This window comes from Stigmatopora argus, chromosome 22, assembly GCF_051989625.1.
Source record: "Stigmatopora argus isolate UIUO_Sarg chromosome 22, RoL_Sarg_1.0, whole genome shotgun sequence".
Taxonomy (NCBI): Eukaryota; Metazoa; Chordata; class Actinopteri; order Syngnathiformes; family Syngnathidae; genus Stigmatopora; species Stigmatopora argus.
In genome coordinates this window covers 4407032-4429942 of record NC_135408.1, presented here as the reverse complement: position 1 = coordinate 4429942, position 22911 = coordinate 4407032, and the positions used below count along the sequence as shown (strand labels likewise).

Sequence of the window (22911 nt, the reverse complement as noted above, 5' to 3'; positions counted from 1 at the left end):
TAGTTCAAAAATCATTTTGTAAAATCTAAAAATATATTTAAAAAAAGCTAAAATAAACATTGTTTTAGATCTATAAAAAACTGAATATTCAGGGCCTTTAATCCATTTATTAAAAAAATCTATATATTATATCTAAAATGGTCCGGCCCACGTGAAATCAAGTTGACGTTAAAGCGGCCCGCGAACCAACCCGAGTCTGACACCCTTGAGTCCTAAGCGTTAAACGTAAGCCAAGCCGTATGCAACATTACCTGCAACTACCCTTGCTTTGAGGGGCAGCAGAGGGTCAGAGAAGAGGAGATAGGTACCACATGGTATTTCAGCAGCTCCCACCGGCAGACAGGATTCCAAGATATCTCCAACATTGGTGAATGGTTGCAAAAACCGCTCCGACTGTGAATCTAACCAGATAATGACAATACAGAATGAAAAAGAGGTCAAACAGTAAACATTTCATGCACCTCTGTAAAAATACCTTGCCAGCAACTGTCCACGCTCATCTGAAGAGGCCCAATCAGGTGCTGATAATTGAGATTTTACAGGGAGAATAATACAGGCATGCAGAAAAAAATAAATCCTAGCACTCAGGTTGCAAACAAGGACAAAAACCTTTAATTTAAATAGATGAAAAGGAAACACCTTAAAAACTGTACAGAACATTAAACGTTGACTTAAATAAAAAGCTCCCCTTTCAGAAAAACTAAAACAAAAGCAGATGGTATTGAAAAGGAAAGGGTAAAAAAAAAAACAGAACCAAATCCTCCCAAATTGCACATTACAAATGTGAAGGTCCCTTCCTCGCTCATTAGAAACAGACTTAGTGTCTTAGAAAAAAAAAATACACCCATAATTTCCAATCATAATAAAATAGGTTGCTATTTTTTTAAATATACATTTAGATAGGAAACATGCTGTACATGAGGAATCCCTTTTTATTTACTTTCAAATGATCCCCAGTTCTTGTGCTTAGCTTTCATGGAGCAAAGTTTTATTTAAGGAAAAAAAAACAAGAGAGTTGTTTACTGGCAGCTGCTGTTTATCCGCAAAAAGAGATAAATAGAAGATTCCTTGGTATATGCAAAAAAAAATGCATGCCCAATGATAATAACTAGCTTAGTTTGGATTTTAGCAGCAGAATTTGAGCCTTCATTAGTCCAGATGTATGGCATTTTTGCAACAAAGTAAGGGCTGCAAAAAGCAGGTCCCAGAAACCTTCCATGCGAAATGTAGCCAATCGATCATTCCCACATTAATAATTTGGCGAGTTCCATACTCTTTAACGCATCTTTTTGAAAGAGCCTGTAATCGACCTCCCCCTTTCATCATGTTAATTTGTAATCTATCATATTTATATTTTACCGCATGAGCTGATGGTCACTGTGGCCAAACCAAAGCGACTAAAGAGTGCAAGAGGGGGAAGAAAGTAGTAGTTCCAGTTACACACACAGACATGAAGGACCCCCTGTTGAGATGACGCAATGGTGATGATACTAGTTTGGAGAGGACAACAAAAAACAAAGTAAATTAAATTGCCAATTCCACATCAGCACGATACAAACGAATCCCATGTAAGACCATATTCCTTCCAATAAATATTCATCCTTTTGTTTTCAGTTTCCAACTAAAACGCTGGATTCAAGCAGTAGTAGTAGTAGTGACTTGGTGTACTAGTTAATAGTAGCGGGAGGTGCAGGAGCAGTAGTCGCATAGGTGGACAAGGAAGGATCCCCATTGGATGCCACGCGGGCGTCTCCGAATGCCTGGCTCGGGGGTCAACGACCGAGAGCTTCCCCAAAATCTTCAAGTAAAGAAGAAGAAGAAAAAAAAAAGAGAATATTTCTCTGAAGAGAAAAAAAAAACTTTGCTGGAAAGTTTGTGATCAACACAATTTCTCAGATTGGACTCAGAGGCTGTAAACAAGCGGCTGGGGTAGGAGTTGATGTTATTTTTTTCTTCTTTTCCGACCAAAGCAGGTAGGAAAAAAAAAGCTTCTGACTTCTGAGAGGAGAGAAAAACTGAACAAGGCTTCTTGTGGTATCCTCGCAGTCAAAAGTGATCATCGATCAACAAACGCCGAGAAAAGGAAAGCAAAAGATCCCTTATAATTGCACTGGCCTTCCTGGCCTGTTCGCACATACGCAATCGCATTCACACACACACACAGACAGACGCACACACGCATACAGACGAGGCACACGGCGCCTCGGACCCCAAATCAAAGCGCCAGCAAGGTAACTTTGGGTGTGTCCAGCAGACTGCAAAAGTGGGAGTGTAGGTTTCTTTGTCATAAAAATCCCTGTGTCGTGGCTGTGTATCTGACCGGAATTGTTGGGTACGCAGAGGGGGGGTCCAGTGTGCACGCGTGGGGTGCCGTTCGTCAGCGCAGGTGCTCTAGTAAAGGCAACTCTGTGGATTCATCAGGCGGTGCAGGGGGGGAGGAATCCAGCGTCCTTGTGGCTCCCAGTGGGTCTTGGGAAAGACCGGGGTCCTGCTCTGGGGGGACGGGGAGTGGCGGCTGCCAAGGCAAAGTAAGGAAAATTTATTAATGGAGCACAATTCAACACAAGGTCACATGAAAATCCCCAAACAATAAAATGATGCATAAAAGTCACATTAAATTATCAAGGTAAAAGCAAACAAGTAACAAAGGAATAAGAAAAAAACCCAATGAATGAAATGGAAACATCATATAACCTGAAATTTGAATTATATAAGCACCGTTCTGAATATGGTGCGGTAAACATTAGCGTTTTTATTTTTGCAGACGAATTGCACCAGGCTTGGTGCAAAAAAAATGACCATAAGATTTCCACGAGACCATACATAGATTTGAAAATCATCAAATAAGGTAAGAAGTATGATTAGGGGAAGAAAAAAACGAACTTCTCAATTTTTCTACTTGAATACTGTCTTTTCTATGAAGGTCTTTCCCTTTAAAACAGCACCTTGCGTTCCTCACCTGAGTACGAATGGCGTGGACGCTTCCTCCATCGCCTTCCGTCGTCGCTATTGCGGCCGGACCGTTAAAGCCCTTTCTGCCCGAAAAGGTCCACTTCCCGAAATGGCTCTCAAAGTGAAGAACGTTGCCTTGGGCGAAGCCAGCCCGCTGGCTCGCCCTGTGGGCCGAGTTGTCCAGGAAGCCAGAGGGGCAGAAGCGCTCGGGCGCGGGCAGAGGGGGAGGCGCCACCGAGCCACTGAAGGAGAGTTGGGAGTTGGACAGCTGCTGACCCAACAGGCCCTGAATGGAGGACGTACGCTGGAGGGATGAAAGCAGACCCGCTTCCATCCTGCCTTCCGATTGGCTGAGCAAAGCCAGGGGAAGAGGTTGGGGGTGGTGAGGCCAGTTGTGGCTTGGACCAACTGGGTTGTCTGTACCTGAGGTGGTAAAGGATCGTTTTTTTAATGCCATTGACATTGCTCGTTGCTAATCAGCGAATCACTGACCTGTACTTCTACTTCTGCTAGAATAGAACTGAATGATTACATTGTTGGGTGACATTTCCAATAATTTACACTGAGCTCATAAAATTAAAATCTAAATAAGTGGTTGTTATAAAATCTTAGCCAAATTATAAATGAGCAAAACTGTAAACGTTGAATCTTTAGCAACAATAACCTGAACAGGACAAATTATTAAAAGTCATTAATCACGTTTCAATTTAAAAAAATATATATCTTTTTTTAGGGATTAGCATTTCCTGCAGAACGCACATCTGCTTGCAGTGCCAACATTTAGCTGAATTAATACATCCTTTGTGCAGATTTATCATTGATTGCCCCATATCTGGAGCAATGTCGATATAATGTTGGATTGAGACGCTTGCCTTTAACCATTGGTAATCTTACAAAGGAAGCAAAAAACGAACGCAGTCAAGGCCAGCCACTGACTTAATAATTAAATAAATCCGTACACTTTGCTAAGCAGACATATACACAATCCATTCATAGACGGTACATTGTACATCATGATGTCTTACCCAGTGAGGTTTGTATGGTGGTGATATGTGGCTGAGGAAGGCTGGAAGCTGGTGTGCTTTGGCTAGTGTGAATGGCAACGTTGGTGGTGATGGACGCGGAGCCGCCGCCGCAGTCCGAGTCTTCGATGTTTCCTCCGCTATTGCAACCGGCACCGCATCCTTTCTGCATCCTACAGTAAGAAAAAAAAAGTCACCTTTGCAGCCTCGTCCCCCTCCAAAAAGCGTCTTCCTTACCTGTCCCAGCTATTGATGAGCCAGTTGTAGATATTGTGCGGGCTGACGGGCCCACCCCACACGGAGCGCAGCTGACTATGCGCGCCGGCGTAAGACGTGGTCAGGGGGGACACGTAGATGGGGTATCCGATGGGCTGGTCGCACGACGAGTTGATCATATTCCTCAGGGCCTGCTTGGCGTTCTGAATGCTGCCGCGCTCGGGGTTGCGGTTCCGCAGGAAGACCAGCTCCTGCTGTTGACCGGCCCACAGTCCTCGGACGCACTCTCTGTTCACCTACAGAATAGAAACGTGTTAAAAGAGAATACTTAATAATTGTGTTTGTCTTGTGTATTCTTTCCCAATAGTCAAGATCAAGACTGCACTTGTGCTGCCCCTCATTCTATTTCTCAACCTCGTTTCGATGTGGATTGGACACTTCTGTCGCCGTCAAAGGCGGCCATTTAGTTATTTGATGTATTTCTGGTACCATAAGTTGGTTTAGTGTGGTAATTTATCACACCCTGGTTTCCAGGAAAGGGACATGTAGTGGCCCATATACACCGTTGATTTAAGAAATATAACTACACCGAGTTGTTTTCAGTCTAACTTTATAGCATTAAATTGTTGATAGGAAGGAATTTGTGAAGATACATCCTTTAGTGTTCTTTCAGGAATATATATCGTCAGATTGCCGAGCACTGGTATGTAGTAAAGAACTACTTCACACCACAAAAAATAAGCTTTTTTGAGGGCATAAAAAAAAACGGTACTCGGACGTTTGGTAGAACGGACGTTTGGTCGACCGGATGTTTGGTAGAACGGACGTTTGGTCGCCGGGTTGTTACTGTTGAAACCAGCTCTCAAAATTATAATCATGAGAGAGTTAGTTTAATATCTAAATATCTAATATCAAAATATCAACAGTAAACTCTCTGTCATAATTTGACGGCGACCAAACGTCCGGTCGACCAAACGTCCGGTCACGATAAAAAACACACTAAATTGAGGAATCGTTTTCACTATTTCAGAGGAATATTCTGTAAATAAAGAAAACTAATTTACTAGAAGTAACCACCCAAAATGGAGGATGTACAACCTTGATGACTCTGAAGCTGAGAAACCTCTTATTCAACATGATGATCTTGTACTCGTCGCTTCCGTCGTCCATGATGTGACGCAACGCTAGCAGCGAGGGCATGTTGGCAAGGATGGCGCTGCGCCAAACGGGGTCGCCCTCATGCGATATCAACATTTTCTCCTCATTGGCCGTGATGGCGTCATACAGCACCGCGGGGTCTTCGTACTCATCTGGAGAGGTGAAGTGGTCCTGGGGCGGAGCGTGAAAAAGATCAAGATAAAACTTTTTTTTTCTTGTCAAGATCTTTCCCAGGTGTCGCTACAAGTGCTACCTGATGCAATTTAAGGGACATCCGCACTCCAGGCGCCACGACTCGATTTAAAAGGTCCATATCTGCGAAGACCCACTCGTCTCGCGGAGACGTGATGCGAAAGTCTCCCTTGAAGAGCGCGTGGAGCCCGTAGAGGAACGGCTCTAAGCTGTTAAAAGCACAAACGGTTAAGTGACAGCGGGTCCCCACGAAAGCGAGTCCAGGGCAATCTACGGCGGAGCGCTCACCTTGCAGACATGCTGTGGGAGGCAGTGCCAAGGGCTCTTCTCCCCAGGATACACAAACCAAAGCACAGACTGACTAGAGGGGAATCGCGGTCACTTGTGACAGGCTGCAACAAACATGATGTCCGAGTTAAACCACCACTGAGGTCTCCTCTTATTAGTGCGGTCAATTGCAAGTTCAAATGCTCGGCATGCGTACCGTTTGACGCCTGCTGTTGCAATACTGAATCCAGTCCACATAGATCAGGCAGAAGGAAGCCAGTGTGATGCCGGAGGCCCTGTGATCGTAGTCCTCGTCGATGTTCAGGTTGAAAGTGGGGTCGCTGTCCACGTAGTTGGGTGCCAGACAAGGTCGCAGTGCCTCATGGATGGCCTCATTTGCCAACCACTCCTCCAGCTTGGGTGATCGGCTCACATAGTAAATGATGCTCTGATAGAGAAAGCAATAATGAAGCCTTAACTTTGATCTGGCATTGAGAGGGATAAAATCAGAACTGCTCTAAAAATGACAATTTTTTCCATTCAATCCACTCCAATTTTGGCATATGACCACTTACAGCACTGATATTAATTACATATATTAACCCAGTGTGCAATGGTCAGCTGTGTCGTGGGAAATTGCAAGAAGTTGTACATTGTAATATTCAGAGAGAAAAATCAATATGAATATAATGAGATTAAAATTGAACTATTACAAGGTTAAAATCAAAATAGGATGAACATTAAATTATAGTTTATAATATTACAAGATTCAAATTGTGAATCAGTCCTTTGTTGCTTATTTTTCTCTAACGTGAATCGGAAGTTGTTTGGTTTCTAGGGAGTTAACCTTTGGCAGTGTAAAGTCTGTATGAGCACATTGTTTTTTGCGTAAGATTAGGAGATTTAAGTAATATTTAGAGAAGAGTCATCAAATTATACGATTAAAAGCATTACATTACAGTAATCCCTCGAATCTCGCGGTTAGTGAAGTCGCGATAATCAAGGGAAGACTGTACTTATTTTTACATCACTTGTTCAGACATCAACTTTTAGGTCAGTGTGAAAATTTTGATTTTGAAATTTGATTCCTGCTGATAACACTGAGAATGACTATAGTTTATAATATAGGCAACATAGTTTTAAATTAAAACAGATGGGTGTCCCTTGAGATTTTTTTCAATGCAAAAAGTGTGCCTCAGCTTAAAAAAGGTTGGGAAACACTGCATTAAACTTCCTACTGCTTATAATACAATATCTCTCTGACTCAAGTGTCTTGAAATCAATGGAGGCATAATTGATTCTACTGCTGACATAGGGTGCAATTAATCAAGCCGGACTGCTTTACTGCTTTGTTGGGTCCCACATTCCAATGTTAAGAAAAAGAAACCATTGTTGTTCCAATACAGAACAAGATTACCATCTCAAATGGGGCAAAATTAAGTGGAGTTTTAATTCGACAGGCAGTTCAAGTTTGAAGTTTGTAACGCTTCAGTTCATTTGGAATGTCAACAACACAGGGATGAGAAGGAATCTGACCTTGACATAATACGTGATGAGAATCTTGCGCAAGTCAAAGACTTGCAGCATGGAGGCGGCATTGTTGTCACTGATGCTGTACCCTTCCAGCACATACTTGGTGGCCGCTACTTCCCAGGCGAGCCAGCGCTGCCCGAAAGCGGCATTGAATGACAGCATGTGAGGCAGGTGACCCGGCTCACAACAGCAGCAGCCCTCGTCCTCCTCCACGCCTTCTGTGATGGCTTCCACCTCCCTCTGTTGACAGTAAGTGCCTGCCAGACAGGAAAGGAAAGAAGTACAACGTGCAACATAACACGTGGGCTCAATCATAACTCTCCCTTTCTTAGTTTTTAAGCCTGCATTTAAAGATAATTCCTCAGTTTTGTTAACAGAAAATAACATTTTGATTTTGTTGTTTAAATGTAGTTAATTAATAAAACCAACAATAAAAAAAGAAATACAAAAAATATTTAAAGCCACAACAACAACTAGGGATGTCCTAATCTGAGATTTAATATCGGTGCCCGATACGACTTATTTTTGAAGTTGGATTTGGTCACAAAATGCGATCTAGTAGTCGCATGTTTTCAGTACAATCATGAATTTCAGCTGCTGTGAATCAAAATACTAGGCAAACATGTCTTCAGAGCGGGACGACTTCTCTTTAGTTAGAGACTAAGGATAGTTAACAGCGAAGCATGTCATATTTCTAAACAGAGCATTTCTTAAGAAGGTACCAACAGGTTCACTTTAATACGTTATGATTCATCATTTACTGTATACCTCATTTATATTGGTCTAAAAATAAGCATATTGGATCTGAATCGGCAATACATATCTAGAAAAAAAAACTAACAAACAAAACAGACCCAAAGTAATTCCTGAAAACAACAATGAAAAAAAAAAAAAAAATTCAATGCATTGATGCACTAAGGCGCCTTCTATCAGGAAAAATACAAAATTCTAGTTGTTCAAATGGAGAATGTGAATCAACGCTGCTGACCTCTGAACTCCAGACCCCTCAGTTGGAAGGTGACCAGGCCGTTTCCGATCTCAATGATGTGCACCAGCGCGTTGAGGTAGTCGGAGGCGAGGATGAAGCAGTCGCCGGTGTTGTAGTTGCCCCAGCGGCCGAGCAACAGGTCGCCGCACAGACTGTGCTGCAGTGAACGTGTCAGGTGCTCGTAAAATATGGAGTTCAGGTTGTTGTCGTCGGCACCTTGCGAGAAAAGATTGCGGCATGGCAACAGTTAGCGTGATCATGGTTTAATAAAAAAAGGGGGGGGGGGGTGAGAAAATGTCTAACAGAGTTACAGGCATACCTGGGTTACGGTCTAGCTGAGTGGCGAGTCTGGTATTGGAATGGTCAACACGCTTGGTGCTGTCAAAACATAATCATACAAGCAAAGGGGTTATAAAACAACCACGTTGAATCAGTGAATTAAAGCTGCAGATTTAGAAGAATACATACTTGTAGTCTCGCTCCCAGAATTTAACAGGCCTAGTGTATGAGGTAACAAACACAGCGCTGCCTAGGACTGGATTTAGAGGGGTTGAAAAGATGGCCGAAAAGACAGCTTGCACAAAGAGAACGGCAGAGTCTGCAGAAAAACTGGGGTTAAGGGTATCTCGTGAAGAAATGGAGCATTTGCTGATGTGTCATCTTTTCAAGTTTAAGGATACGAGGCACTGCAAAAGGTTGCGCGAAAGCGTGGAAAGCTGAGCCCCACGTGATCTGCCAAGGGGCGATGTAAGTCAACACAAAGCGCAATTTATACAGCAAGTCCCACATCTAAAAAAAAAAGGGAACCAAGGTGCATTGTTATTCAATTCCATTTTTTTTGTTAAAAAATGCATGTGAAAAGACCCGTGTGTGTACTGACCTTGCTGAAAAGAATGGACATGAAGTAGTAGTCGATCAGGAAAGTCTCGGAGAAGTGCGGGTAGTCGAAGTGGAAGAAGAGCGTGGTGAAGCACAGTGTGACGTACTGGTGCGAAGGGGCGCAGAAGGACGAACGCAGCAGCTTCATGCCAGCCACCGAGATGAATAGCGCTCGGCTACTGGAAAACATGCCAAAACATAGGATGCATGCAAAATTCCCAAAATGCCAAATACAACCTTTCCTAAATCAACTTGTGACAAATTGAACCCTTTCAGATACAGTGGTCACTACAGTAGAAAGCTATTCAAAAGTTAAAACTTTGAGTTCGATTGATTTTAATAAAGGGACGAAACATTCATGAACATATACATGTAAATATGTAAGATTATAGCCCATGGCTAATTTCCATCTTTAGTGCCTTGTGCAGGTTGGTGTTAAAAACGCAAGATAAAATCAATAAGGCAATAGAAGGAAGAGAGAAAAAAACAGGACAAAAGACGAGAAAGCAACAGAGAAACAATGAGACATACACAAGTAGCACAGGTCTAGGCAGTGTTGTGATCACAATGTTGTTCATTCTGCAGCCAGGCTTTAAGATGATCGGCAAAGATGTTCAGTTATGGTATTTGGTATTGAGTTCCACATATAAGAGGCACGAACAGAGAAGATGAGAAGGTGGTTTGGCTAAATACACTCTGAAGGGAACTACACAGTCACCTCTAGAACCAGCTCTTGTTGGTCTGTTGGAATGTTTAATTTTTATATACCGTAATTACTCGAATATAACGCGCACTCGAAAATAACACGCAGGTATAACTTTGGGCCAAAAAAATCTGGAAAAACGCAGTACTCGAATATAGTGCGCACCTAAAATTTCCCGCTGACGAAAATCAGAAATCTTACCTTTTTTTCTTCGTTTCACGATTGTTTTGTTCAAACAAATTTATTCATTAGAATCCTTCAAATGAAAAGTTCCTCTCTCTCTTTGTCTGTCCTCTCATACATCTCTTCGTTGAGAATCCTATCAACGTCCACGCTTCCTTCATCCACTTCCTCTTCCTCCCACAACACATCATCCGATTGGCTTTACGAGATGACGTAAAATCCGTGCGTCAAAGTGAGTTTGACAATGCTTTTTTCGATCGAAAATTTGTAATTTATTTTAGTTATTGATTATAACACTGAACTGAGAGAGGGTGAACTGAGACGGGTACGAGGCTAGAGGGGGGCAGTGGTGGTCTCGGCTTCACGAGATGACGTAAAATCCGTGCGTCGGCTCTACGAGATGACGTAAAATCCGTGCGTCAAAGTGAGTTTGACAATGCTTTTTTCGATCGAAAATTTGTAATTTATTTTATTCAATTCAATTTCAATTCAATTTATTTGGCAAGAAAAAGCACCAGGCTAAGGGCCATGTAACAAGACACAAAAAAAAAAAAAATAAAATTAAAAAAAAAAAAAAAAAAAAAAAATTAGTTTTTGATTATAACACGCACCCCCAACTATTGGAATTAATTATTTTGCAAAAACCTGCGTGTTATATTCGAGTAATTACGGTATATATTTTTACAAATTCTTGCAGTGGAGGAGGAGCTACGTGGAAGATTTTGGAACCATACAAAAGGCAGGTCACTCATTTGTAACCATACAAAGGGCAAGTGACTATTTAGGGTCATTATAAAAGTGAGAAAGGAGCAATTATTACTATTATGTTCTTCAATTATTAATGATAATTGCTATTCATATTATTTTATTACTAAATATATATGAATACAGTGTTAATAAAAGCTAAATGAATGAAATAAAATGACAAAAAAGGTAAAACACTGGTTATGGCCCCAAATAATCTAAAGTGTATCTTTTTCATAGTATTTAACTCATTGCATGCCACTGGCGGCGATAGAGGTCCAATTCATTGAAACTGGGAGGAGTGGCTGTTAACACTCATCTTTTAGTGTGGCACTACATATCCAATCCAATTAGACTAGACACATGGATTGGCGTAAATTGCAGTTAATGAGTTAAATGTGTAAGGGTTGGAGAAAAAAAATCGTGCGCCAAAGGGTTAAGAGAACATCTCACAAAAACATAACTAAAGTATGAGTATTGTTTGCTGCCAGGCCCTCCTAACTCAAAGGGATTGGACGTATATCCCCGTCAATGGTAGGGAATGACATTCTGCAATATTTAGGATCACTGTTTGTCTGACTTACTAGATGTCCAGATCTTTGTGGTTTTGGCCAACAGCACGTGCTTCTGTTGTAAGGGAGTTGAGCACCACCGCCGGGTAGATGAAGTACTTCTCCACACATTGAAGCCACGCGTACATCTTCTCAAACCACATCAGCTGCGCGGCATCTGGCATACATCAAAACATCTTACTAAATGCATGCTGTAGTGTGCCACATTTCAGGGCTCGGGGCCAGGAAAGAATACTTGTCGGGGATTCAAGTGTTACGAATAGACTTGGACCATAGCTGAAAATGAATAAAATGTTGTGAGAATAAGACCACTCTGATAATGTTGAATCAAACTGCTCTGGTTGACATTGCAGTTTAATACCGACATGCAAGAACTAAAGACATCCAATTGAGTGTGCTTTACTGTGACTTCTTAAAATGTGAAGCAAGTTCAAAATGGAAAAAAAATCTAAATTTAGCGCTGGCACACCCGGTGAAAATCCCTGGAAGATGATGGAGGTTAAATGCATTTCTCAGCAGCACGTCAACTTGAGACCTCGCTGGTTTTCCATTTAATCCGCAGTGAAGCCTCCGGAGGGAGACGGTGATAATGACTCCTTCCATGTTACAGTGATTGGAGGCTCAAGCGGATGAACGGTAATGAAGCGCTCACCTCGGACTTCGAACTGACTGTACTCTTTTGATCGGAGCACGGGGTGAGCCAGGCAAAACCAAGGAAGCTGTTTACGGAGCTGAGGCAGGAGATAGTGGGTAATACAGCCGACAACTCCCGCTAGGATGTACAAAACGAGGCTGAGGGCAGGCTGAGGAGCAAGAGAAGAGAGGAAGAAGTGAGAAAGTGCCGTCAAATCAAGAAATAAACCCGTGCTAACCTGTAGTGCAATGAAAACTGTGCTGGCACTGATGGCGAAGGTAATCACAGCCATGAGGGGACACATGACCAGGTCGGAATGAAGAATTTCTTTCTACGGTCGAGAAGGGGAAATGATTTAAAGTGAATTGTAATCTGAAATAAAAAGTGTAAAGGTGAGGGAGCCTTGATTTGTACCACAGAGTTGCGCAGCTTCTCTGGAAGAGGATCTTTGATCTCCACGGGGGGGTCTTCGGGTATGTGATTTTCCAGCTCGGGGAATAATTTGGATCGGACCAACGCCCTGATGTAAATGAAGCGGAACAAAAAAATAGTATGGCTTGAATTCAAATTTCAGAATGGACAACGCCCTGATGTGAATTAAAGGAGAGAAAAAATAGCATGGCTTGCAATCAAATTTCAAAATGGAGAAGGTGAGCAATGCATACACACATTTTTAAATTAGTTTTTGCTTTAAACAGCTAATGAAAGGTTGCTAGTTTTACGTCACTTTCCTGCTAGTTTCGCAACCTCTAAGTAGTTCAACGCCAAAAGAATACAAATGCTTCGGGAGCTCGGTGATTCTGGTAAATATTGGCTTTTATGCATTCCGAAACCTTTTCGTTCGGTTAATTGACGACTCCAAATTCATCTTATCATCCGGTGACTTTGTTTTCCAAAGTTTTATAACAAATGTGTGAACAATGTGATTACTGCAATAACTAAAAAAAATCTGGAGAAAGTGAATAGTTTTCCTCCTCTTTCCACACAATAAACCAGTTAAGCATGCTGTAGAACAAAAATTATGAATATGTTATTATTTAAGCACTGTACTGACCCCAGGATAGTTGGATCGCTGCTTTGGCGACTCAGGTGGTAGGACAAGGCGAGCAGCAAGCCGCAAAACACAGAAAATAGCACTGGCACATGGGCGTCTCCCCACGGTGCCTTTGAGGGGGAAGAAAACAGAATTCAACCCTGCAGCGTCAAAGCTTCCATTTTAGCGACTGTATTGAACAGGTTTTCATATTGTGCTCACATTTATGGCACCTAGACAAAATCCATAAAGCAGGGCAGCTACCAGCACACTGCGCAGGAGGCTGAACAGAGACGAGAGGGGACTGGTGGTGGCTGTGGAGGAAGAGAAAAAAGGGTGGATCAATGGATCTCACGGTGTATGTATACGGAGACTAGCAACGCAGTACTCGATCCACGTTCTTACCCGTTCCGCCAAAAATGTGCATGTCGATCTGCTCCAACAGACACATGATAAAAGTATTGACCTGAGGTAGCAAGCCAAACAGGAAGATGACTGGGAAGCACAAGGCGAAGACTGTGGTGGGGTGAGAAAACCCAACAGGTTATTAATACCTAACACTCTAGTTGGTACAGTGTCAAAGTTAATTAAGTGCAATGATTTACCCAGAAGCATATCTCTGATGCAAAGCAGAAATTGTGCGGAAAAGAAGGTGACGCCGTAAAGGGAAAACGGTTGCAGGCTGCCGGAGCGGCCAGACAAATCAAAAATCCAGATCATCACACAGCACAGGCAAAAATAAACAGGCCGACTGTAGACGATGATCCAGTTGTGACCCTGTTCATCATAAAGGAGTATCACAACCAGGTGAAAAGGAAAGTTCTCAAAATAGGACAACAAAAACAGGACTTACATGCATGGGAGAGGCTGCATCTGGTTGTACACTCTGAAAAGTAAGAGGTCTGTTTAGAACCTTTGTTCATTTCACATGTGAGCAGCTTGCATATGAGACATGAAAATCAACAGGCATTGTCTGAAACAAATAATACCTTAAGTAAGGAGTATTGGCAACTTGCAATGACCAGGCAAAACTGGAAGACCCAGATGTCCCTGAAAAAGCCCTGAAGCAACAGTTGGAAGCCCAGAAAAGCTACCAGACTGGCCAGCACCACAGCAAAAACATTTTCTCCCACACGCCGGTTCCTGATGAAAGAATTATATTTCATTTTGGCAAAGATGTCACATATTCTTTTCTTACACCTCATCAGAGAGCTGAATAAAAAACAAAAAACATTTATATTGTGTTCAAACACAGCCCGTGTTAGGGTAGTTCATAAAATCGCCTTTGAAAACACTCAAACAACACAACACATCCTAAAAATGGTACTCGGACATTTCGTCGAAAGACGTTTGGTCCCCGGACGTTTGGTCACCGGACGTTTGTTCGAACGGGTTCACGAGTCCCGAGGTTTGAGTCACGAGACTTTCATTTGTTTAAGCCTAACCATATTCACTCAATGTTAAATAATAGTCATTAAATCCCTATTCACCCAATGTTAAATAATAGTCATTAAATCCCTATTCACCCAATGTTAAAATCTATCAATTGCATGCGACCATACGTCCGTTCTACCAAACATCCGTTCTACCAAACATCCGGTCGACCAAACGTCCGGGGACCAAACGTCTTTCGACGAAACGTCCGGTCACGCCTAAAAATACGTTATAATGTACAGATCGCCTCGCTTTGTAGAGGGTTGCAAATATCGCACCATATTCCTTACCTGTCCAACAAGGCCAGAAGTGCTAATCGATCATAGCGGACCCTGACCCATTTCCCAGGCAGGACCCAAAAGCGATAGTACTGTTTGGGTTTCGCCTTCTCCTCGATCATCAGCGTGTTCTCCTGGGATTCCTGCAGGGACTCGTGATCCAGGTCAAACTGGAGACAGTTCGGGGAGCAGCGCATGAGTTGGAGAAGATTATTGTACTGAAGAAAATAAAATAAAAAACAATACACTAAGTGTACTAACCTCAGGCATTTCCAATGGCACCCTGCGCACCTGCATGCCCTGTAGGACCACTGGTCTTGGTTGCAGCATGGACAAGACAGGTGCACCTTCCTGGACTTCTGTGGAGGTGAAGCTTGAGGATTGAGACTGCCTCTCCCTCTCTCTGCAAGGATTCCATTGCATTACATACTCAGCATTTTGGTTGCATTTTCTTTCAACGTAATTTTAGCTTGCATAAAGATTGAACTTACTGAACTGGATCCTCATAACCTCCTCCCGCAGGTCCAAATGTGTAGGATCTCTTCACTCCTGATAGACAACAAAATAAGTGGCGAGAAAAAAAACGTGTGCCTGCTTGAAATTCTGAAATGGTCCGTCTTTTCCTATTTAGTTGACAGAGCTGAAAACCGCATTGATCTTCTCGTTAATCTCCACGCACTGAAAAAGCAAAGCTTCCGAAAACGTCTTGCTTACTCCTTGAATGGCACACAAACTCACCGCTCTCATCGAAAAAATAGTGCACGGCCCCCTCTGATGTGTCGTCGAAGGTGGAGGCCTCATGAATGCCGCTGCGGGGGAGCAGAAGTGACGAGGCAAACTGTAAGGCAGAGGGAAGGTTGCGCGTCCGCGAGTGCGAGGAGGTCCGAGCCCTTTGGAGGTCCTGGAGGCTGATGGTTTAAAGAGAGGGATAACAACTTTGCTATATGTAAACTGGAACATGACAGCCTTTTCATGCTTTTCTAAGCAATAGCTTAGCGGCACTGACCTAGGAGGGGATCCCATGGTGGAAGGCGGGGGTGTCGGGTTGGTTCCTGCGTTATGTCTCCTGCGAATGGCTTGGGTCCTCTTTACGTTGCCGACTGAGTCATGCTTGGCGCCATCTTCGGGTGACAAAGCTGCAGAGAGGTTGACTGTCCATAAATTACCATACGAAATACTGCCATTCTGTAACGTTTGGTTTTCAGCTCAGAAGGATATCTTACAAGAAGGCACCAAAATTTATAGGCAGGCTGAATGTTTCCAATGCATGCCAAATCGGATTTCTTCTAACACTTTTTTGTGCGTCGGATTTTCTGTAATAGTTATTCAGATTTTCTGTATTATGTAGCTGACGCATTAGACTCGATCGTGACAAACCACATAAGGACAAGCAAAACAGAAGGGTGTTTTGCAAGAATTTCAAAACCTGATTTAGCTATTCTTAAACAAGAAACACAAAACTCATCTCACCTCCCCCAACTGCCCCTTCTTCGGTCAACTCGCCCGCTCGCCAGCCCATCTGATTGCCAGTCCAAGAACCTCCAAGAGAATCGAGCCGATGAGGGTGGGAGAGCGGGAAGCAACCGACCTGGAGGGTCCGGGCTTCCAAGTCCGACTTGGAAATAGTGAGAGGACGAGGCGCTGGGGTGGAAGTGGAGGGTATCGCGTGCGAAGCAGAAGGCGGAGTGGCCGCGCTGTTTTGACCGGAACCCGCCCCGTCCATACTGAGCACCCTGGCGTGAGTCTTAGCGCTGGCTGTGCTCGAGGAGCGCTTGGCAGCATGGGAATGTGAGGGGCAAACGGGTTCCGCTAATTCGCCTTCCCGTGGAGTAGGAGGCCGAGCAGTCGAAGGAAGCTGTGAGCCGGCGCCGGCATTGGCGAGTTCTGGAGAGTAGCAGGAGGTAGAGGAACTGGAGTCTTCGTCTGAGCTGTATTGGTGCTGAGAACCTAGGCTGGAAGCAGCGCTCATGTCGCTGCCATCGTCCTCGTCGCTGGAGTCTTCGAAGAGACTTTCGCTATAGGCCTTGGCGCCGAGTTTGTTCCGCACTGGGATGTAATCTCTGTGCTGCCGATGATTGTGGTGACGCCTGTAAGAGCCACAGTCAAAACTACTGCTCCCGGCGCCGGTTCGCCTTCTTGGAGCTTTCCGTCGGCCCGGCTTGTGGCCCACGCTGTTGCCGCTGGCCCGCAGCAGCTTTAGGTCCTTAGGCCGCACAACCTGCTGGCCGGCTTGATCGGCCAGCAGGAATGGGGATGAGGATATGGGCAGGGACGGCTCAGAGGACACTGAACCCAGGGCCAGCCTCGAGGGCACTGAATTGCCCTGCCGAGGCGGAGGTAGGGGGGGGACGGGAGCAGCTGGCTCTAAATCGCAAACGTCCGAGTGTCCGCTACTGGACGGGGAAGAGTCGGGAAAAGTCGGGGGTTGTGCAATCATGTCAGACGGGACAGATGGTAAATCATCTCCTTCGACGAGTGTTCTATCCAGCGCCTGACTGGGTGAGAGATCTTTGGACGGGGAACGCAGCAACACACTGTCCGACAGATTATCTGTATCACTGTCATCCTGTCCTGCCGGCAGCCCCGTGTTCGCAGGGCGCCATTTGCCTCCCGCAGGCCCCGTAGTACATCCCGGTCCATCCGCGAGCTTCGGTTGGCTGAGTGAAGGGCTTTCCAGTTGAGTCGAGTCCGTCTTTTCACTACGATAGCTACTGACAGTGCTCAGCGTCTCACGATCGGTGGCGGCGGCACCGCCACTGAAACAGCTGTCCGTGGAGCCGGCAGCCAATGCCACCCCACTGCGACAGCCCGGGTACTCGGTCCCAGGAACGAACACCACGAGGTCGAGGCACAATCCCAACAAATTTTCACTCAGCTCTTCACTCAGGCTACTTTTTATAAGAGGACTGAGCGGGGTATCTCCAAGACTTTCAGACTCGCCAGCTGGCCCAAGGGGAGAATAAGCTAACGCATTGTCCTCTGGAGTCTTTTGTTTTACCACCACCTCGTGAAGTGGCTCTTTATCTCCTCCATCTTCTTGACTGGAAGGTGAAGGGGGTACAGAAAGATATTCCCCTGGTTCTCCAAATCCGGATGGTGCGCCGGGGAGTCCCATAAGACCTGGGAAATTACCTCCCAGTGCAACAGCAATACAGGACTGGACCACACTTGGAGCACCTTGAAAGAGATACAGATCTTAATCACATTAAAACAAACTTGGAGCCTGTCCTCATTAGTTTAATGCAAATTATTTTTGGGTCTTACTAGGCTCCCAAGTATGGGGAACACAAACAGTGTTGTCGCTTGCGATTGTAGAGAACACAAGAGGACTTACTGACGGTGTCCTGAGAACTCTGCTGCAGGATTTCGCGATGAGCAGAGGTAACGATCACATTATTGCTTCCTTGTTCTCGCATTAACTCCTTGATATCTTCAGTAAACAAAGACAGAAAGGTTCAATTCCCAGATTGACGCAATCTTAATACTATGTAAAGTATTGACTTCTAGCATGGAAGGATAAAACATACAAACCCTTTGTTCCCCCTGAATCCTCAAGTTGAGGCAAGAACTCCTGAATGGCCAAAAACAAGAAGAAATGTGACACAAAGAAAAACGTTGCAGACCAAAACGAACAAGCTGATGATCTCACCGACACTTGGTTGAGTCCAAACAGCGAGTGCTGGGAACTGCACCTCACCGGAGGTGTAGAGTTGACCTTCCGAAACACCGTCATTTCCACACCAGCATGAATATCCCTGGTGCAAATTAACAGGGTGTACAGTTCATTACCAGAATAATTTGCTCATATAACCAGGGCTGCCAACTACTCCCGAATTTCAGGAAGTTCTCCGGAAATGCAACGCAAACTCCGGAAATCCCCTCAAATTTTCACATTTTTTATTAAGCAACCATTTCGAAAAAAGTTCAAAATTTCCAATTTAAATCCCTCGAAATTCACACCATCACTACGGCTTCCGCCACCTTGATTCAACTGTAAAGAATTCGGTAACATGAATGCATTGTGAATCATCCGAGTTACAAGTTCTGACGCATGATTCGTCTTGTGCGACCTCAGCGTGGCAATCGATTCGGAATCGATTGCATAGGTGGCTTCTATTGCTTTAACATTTACGTTTTCATTTTTTTTTTTACAAGGGAAGGTTGACTAAACCACTAGTCTTTTGTTTTGAAACAAAAGACTAGTGGTTTAGTCTATCATTTCTGGGGCTGTTCTAAAGGAAGTAAGCGTACACAGCACTGGTAAGTCTTATCAATATGCCCGCTCTGGTTAAGTGCAAAATGGATGGCAATTTGGATGAAACTTCTAATAAGAAACCCAGACACTGGCAGAAGTTTATTGGTTCGTATTCGACGAACTATCCCAATATCCCAAAAGGACAGACATTTGCACATTGCAGAACATTCCAGTGCGACTTTAGCGCGAGACATGTTGGAATTACTGACTGTAAAAACCACGTAGAAGGACCCAAACACAAAGATAAACTTATTTTCATTATTCTGTACTTTTTCAATTTTTTTGCAAAAGCAATATTTTAATTAATGTAAAAACATGATAAAAGAAAGTCTGATTGAAATTGTCCTGCGCTTATTTTTTTTAAAAAACATTTTATATGGATTTTGCGTGAATCGCACTCATTCCGGAAATGGGACAAGGGTATTCCTGAAATGGGGTCGACGGAGGTTGGCAGCTCTGTATAACTCTCAATTCATGGCACATATCACTCACTCACCTGGGTTGACTCCCATCAAGACCACCTGAGCCTTCATCCCCTTCTTCTGTTCTTGGACCGTCGGCCGTGAGCGAGGCCCGCTTCTTCTCAACAATCTCCCCCAGGTCGAACATGGCGTGCAGCCGGTAGTTTACCACTTTGATAGTGGTGAAAAAGATGGCGACAGCAGCAGAGTACAAGCCTGCTATCACCAAACTGGCAGGGAAAGCCTATGAGAAAGTGAAATAATTTATAGAAAGCAATCCTCTCTGAAGTTAAACAGCCCAAATAATTTTTTGGGGGGCGAGCGGAAAAAAAAATAACAATAACTTATACCTAAAAAGCTTTTATGCACGATATAATGCAAGACCTTTAAACATCTCACTAGTCCTTAACAAGATAAGCTCCACAAGCATTTGTTTAGTTTTTTAAAATGTCATCACACAAGGGTACCAGCGATAGTACATAATAATTACTAAAGAACAGGAAAAAAACGTAATCACTTTTGAGAAAGCAGATTAGGTCCCAGCGACTGAAAAGTGTGAATGCAACAACAGTTAACATTCTCGGCTTTGGGGAATCTCATGATTACTATTCTGCAAATTGCGCGGCGCTTATTGTTGATTGATCGATGATTGAGGCAATAGAGGCAGAATTTAGTGTCAGACTTAGTTGCAAGTGTGTTGTTTCAACAATGACATTTGTATTCCCTCAGTGCCATGGTACATTTGACGCAACAAGAAGTTGACCAGTGACCCTTAGTGCCCTATGTAAACAAAGAAAACTTCATTTAAGCATGTAGTCAGTCACATTTTAGTGCAAATGAACTCACCATGTAAAGCAAAAAGGGGAAAGCCAGCAGAAATATCCATAGGTAGAGATGGAAGCAGTTGGAGAACGTGCTCTGATGGGGGTCCACATACCAGCCTCCCGTGAGTGAGGCCCACACACCTTGTCGTAATATCTGAAGCGCCTGGGAGCCCATCTCGCCACTTTCAGGGGGAACCCACAGCTGAAAAAGCCGCTCCAACCTGGTCGTTCACAAAACTGTGGACTTGTAGCCACAGCGCCTTTGTGTCTATGATGGCATTTCCATTTGGGCAAATTAAGCGAAACTGTCTCATGGAGAAAAACACTTCTGAGGCTTGGCTGTGTGAACGCTTCACTTAAGGTCAGGAGTCTTTGCGCATCTTGGCACTGCTGTGTGCTCCTTCCCTGCACAAATGATGCTAAGCGTAATCCTTGAAGGGTATTCAGGTGAGTAACATTGTAGCACTTTGGCAACCAGGCAAAAGTGAGAACAAACATTCATCTGGAAGAGAGACCACAACATAAGCAGGATACATTAATATGAAGAGAGATATATTTATACACAAAAGCATGGGCTGATGCCACATCACATTTTAAGGAAACTTTTAGGGTAATTAATAAGATCAGAACAATGAGGGGATTCATGCAACTCAAAATGTTTGAGAAGAAAGGAACATTTTAGTGCCTGCGAATAATGGATGCACTACTCAAATGATAGATTCCAAAATTAGACTGAAATGACACTTTTTGGTAGGATGCCCTCTACTTGCACAACACGACAAAGTAAAACTACATAATATTACATAGTTTATATGAAAAAAAGTATGCTTCTTCAAACAATTCAGATCTCAGATCTTCACAACTCAGGTTGTCCCAACTCCATGCCATTTACTAATAAGCATTAGCAAGCTAACCTGGCCTATCCTATATGACAATGTTTGTTTGGATCGGGCCAAACTGGAGCAGATCTTCGCACCGACACCTTCCGTCACCGCGAACATATTAGATCATTAATACTCAGAGCCAAAAGCAACACACCAGCTGACATTCGGTGTTAGACATGACATGATTTGAACTCAAAACCGGATAATGCTAGGCCTCCAGTGGCCGCGATCCAATCTGTTCGCTGTCACCATCGTTAGATGGCTAAAAAAAAACCTGGTAAAAACGCCAGCGAGACCTGGAAGTGCTCGTTTCAAATGTGAACGTGAGCTCATTTTGTCTTAAGAGGGATTAGATATGTGATCGTAGTTAAAACGCTTCTCACATTTGAATCCCAGCACGGCGTCCAGTTAGCTTTAGCCGTCCAGCTTGTCTCGGTTCCTTCTTCCGCATCCACTGGTAGCAAAATTCGAAGAGCTTTCCTTCCAGGTTACTAAAAAAAATAAAGCCCCCCCTTAACCCTCTTTGAAATGAAAAATTGTATGATGAAGCCGGACTTTTTTTTTCCGCCGTCGCAAAGGGGCTAATGTATGATTTGGCGAGAGTCCGTGATCTTCTTTGACATTTTGGGGGGGGGGATGGACAAGCCTCTTTACCGGGGGTCCCGTTTCATGGTGGACGTCATGCGAGTCTTTGGCGAGAACAGGGAGTTTGTTGAAATGTTTCGGAAAAGCGATCTAGTAAATGTAGCTGCTAAGGTGCTAAGCCAACAACTAGTTGGTCCACTCGTGCGCGAGCGCATGCACGCACGCTCAAGTGAAGAATCAGTGCGCGATATTCCCATGGCGCTGATTGGTCAGGTATTATGACGTCACGGGCATGGTCTTTTTGCCTCACATTTAACACTTTAACTCCCAGTTTGTCGTTATATACGAATAGTATATACAATTCTTTCTCTATCCAGCAGGGAGTAGTCAAGGAGCAGATTATCCATTGCTGGTGCTGAAAATTGTTTTCTACCCTACTGTCATTCAAACTGTAGAAATGTATTTATTTATTACACTTGTTTGGAGTTCTTTGTGTATTTTATCCTGATATGTGCAATGTAGATGTGCTGTCATAATTCTAGAGCACAGCAAAAACATATATAATTCATACAAGAAGCCATAATGTATTAATTATCATCAATGCATAAAATATATTCCCTCTCAACTAGCTGTGAAGGGAGAGCAACCTCTTTATACGTATCTTTATATTATGTATTTCTGTCATTCATGTTTTCATTTTTTTAAATTCACAAATACCAAAAATATAAACATGAAACACACTTCATTTGATTATTAGTATTATTTTTTTTAATTTGAGTTGAAGTGTAGACATTGGCAACCAAAGTCTGAGCAATTGCCTGAGGAGAAAAAGGGATTACTGTTAGGCAAAAAAAGAGAAGAGCGCCAGCCTATGATGAAACCCCATTGCAAGAGACATTTGTAAACCATATTATGACCTGCAACTTGAATGAAACGGGATTCTTCCATGTACAAAAATGTTCCTCTTTTTTTCTTGTATGTGAAATGATGCCAAGTGTGAAATTATGAATTGTATTTATCACCTCTAGTCACTAGAAGAATAGGGCGACCTTTGAGTAAGGTTAAATTTCATCATGATGTACTGGCAGAGCCAGGCATTGATTAAAACTGTAAT

General features: G+C 43.4%; 1 protein-coding gene across 2 annotated transcripts; it reads right to left on the bottom strand.

Moving 5' to 3' along the window:
• Positions 1-589: 589 nt before the first annotated feature.
• On the bottom strand, positions 590-22010 carry LOC144068029 (pecanex-like protein 3). Of its 2 annotated transcripts, none has more exons than XM_077592205.1 (36): positions 21596-22010; positions 20351-20830; positions 19540-19748; positions 18438-18543; positions 18320-18359; positions 18123-18218; positions 16259-17965; positions 15795-15924; positions 15527-15696; positions 15280-15337; positions 15050-15191; positions 14801-14958; positions 14066-14219; positions 13930-13962; positions 13682-13853; positions 13482-13592; positions 13299-13390; positions 13098-13207; positions 12458-12563; positions 12282-12374; positions 12062-12212; positions 11422-11566; positions 9209-9386; positions 9009-9117; positions 8797-8926; positions 8648-8706; positions 8329-8544; positions 7344-7597; positions 6025-6255; positions 5829-5932; positions 5602-5749; positions 5289-5519; positions 4212-4486; positions 3978-4147; positions 2960-3375; positions 590-2515 (listed from the first exon to the last, which is right to left on the bottom strand). In XM_077592205.1, the coding sequence occupies exons 2-36, from the start codon at positions 20501-20503 to the stop codon at positions 2378-2380; spliced, it is 6795 nt and encodes a 2264-aa protein (XP_077448331.1). In that variant the 5' UTR covers positions 20504-20830; positions 21596-22010; the 3' UTR covers positions 590-2377. The 2 variants fall into 2 exon arrangements, with proteins under 2 accessions (XP_077448331.1, XP_077448332.1); XM_077592206.1 differs by having other exon boundaries at positions 9209-9383.
• Between the last annotated feature and the right edge of the window lie 901 nt (positions 22011-22911).

Coding starts and splice junctions, on each gene's coding strand:
- LOC144068029 (XM_077592205.1), bottom strand. CDS start 20,503: ATGGGCTCCCAGGCGCTTCAGATATTACGACAAGGTGTGTGGGCCTCA. Junction 8,927..9,008: donor GCAACCTTTTGCAGTGCCTC/GTATCCTTAAAC, acceptor GTTTTTCTGCAG/ACTCTGCCGTTCTCTTTGTG. Junction 4,487..5,288: donor TCAGCTTCAGAGTCATCAAG/GTTGTACATCCT, acceptor TCTATTCTGTAG/GTGAACAGAGAGTGCGTCCG.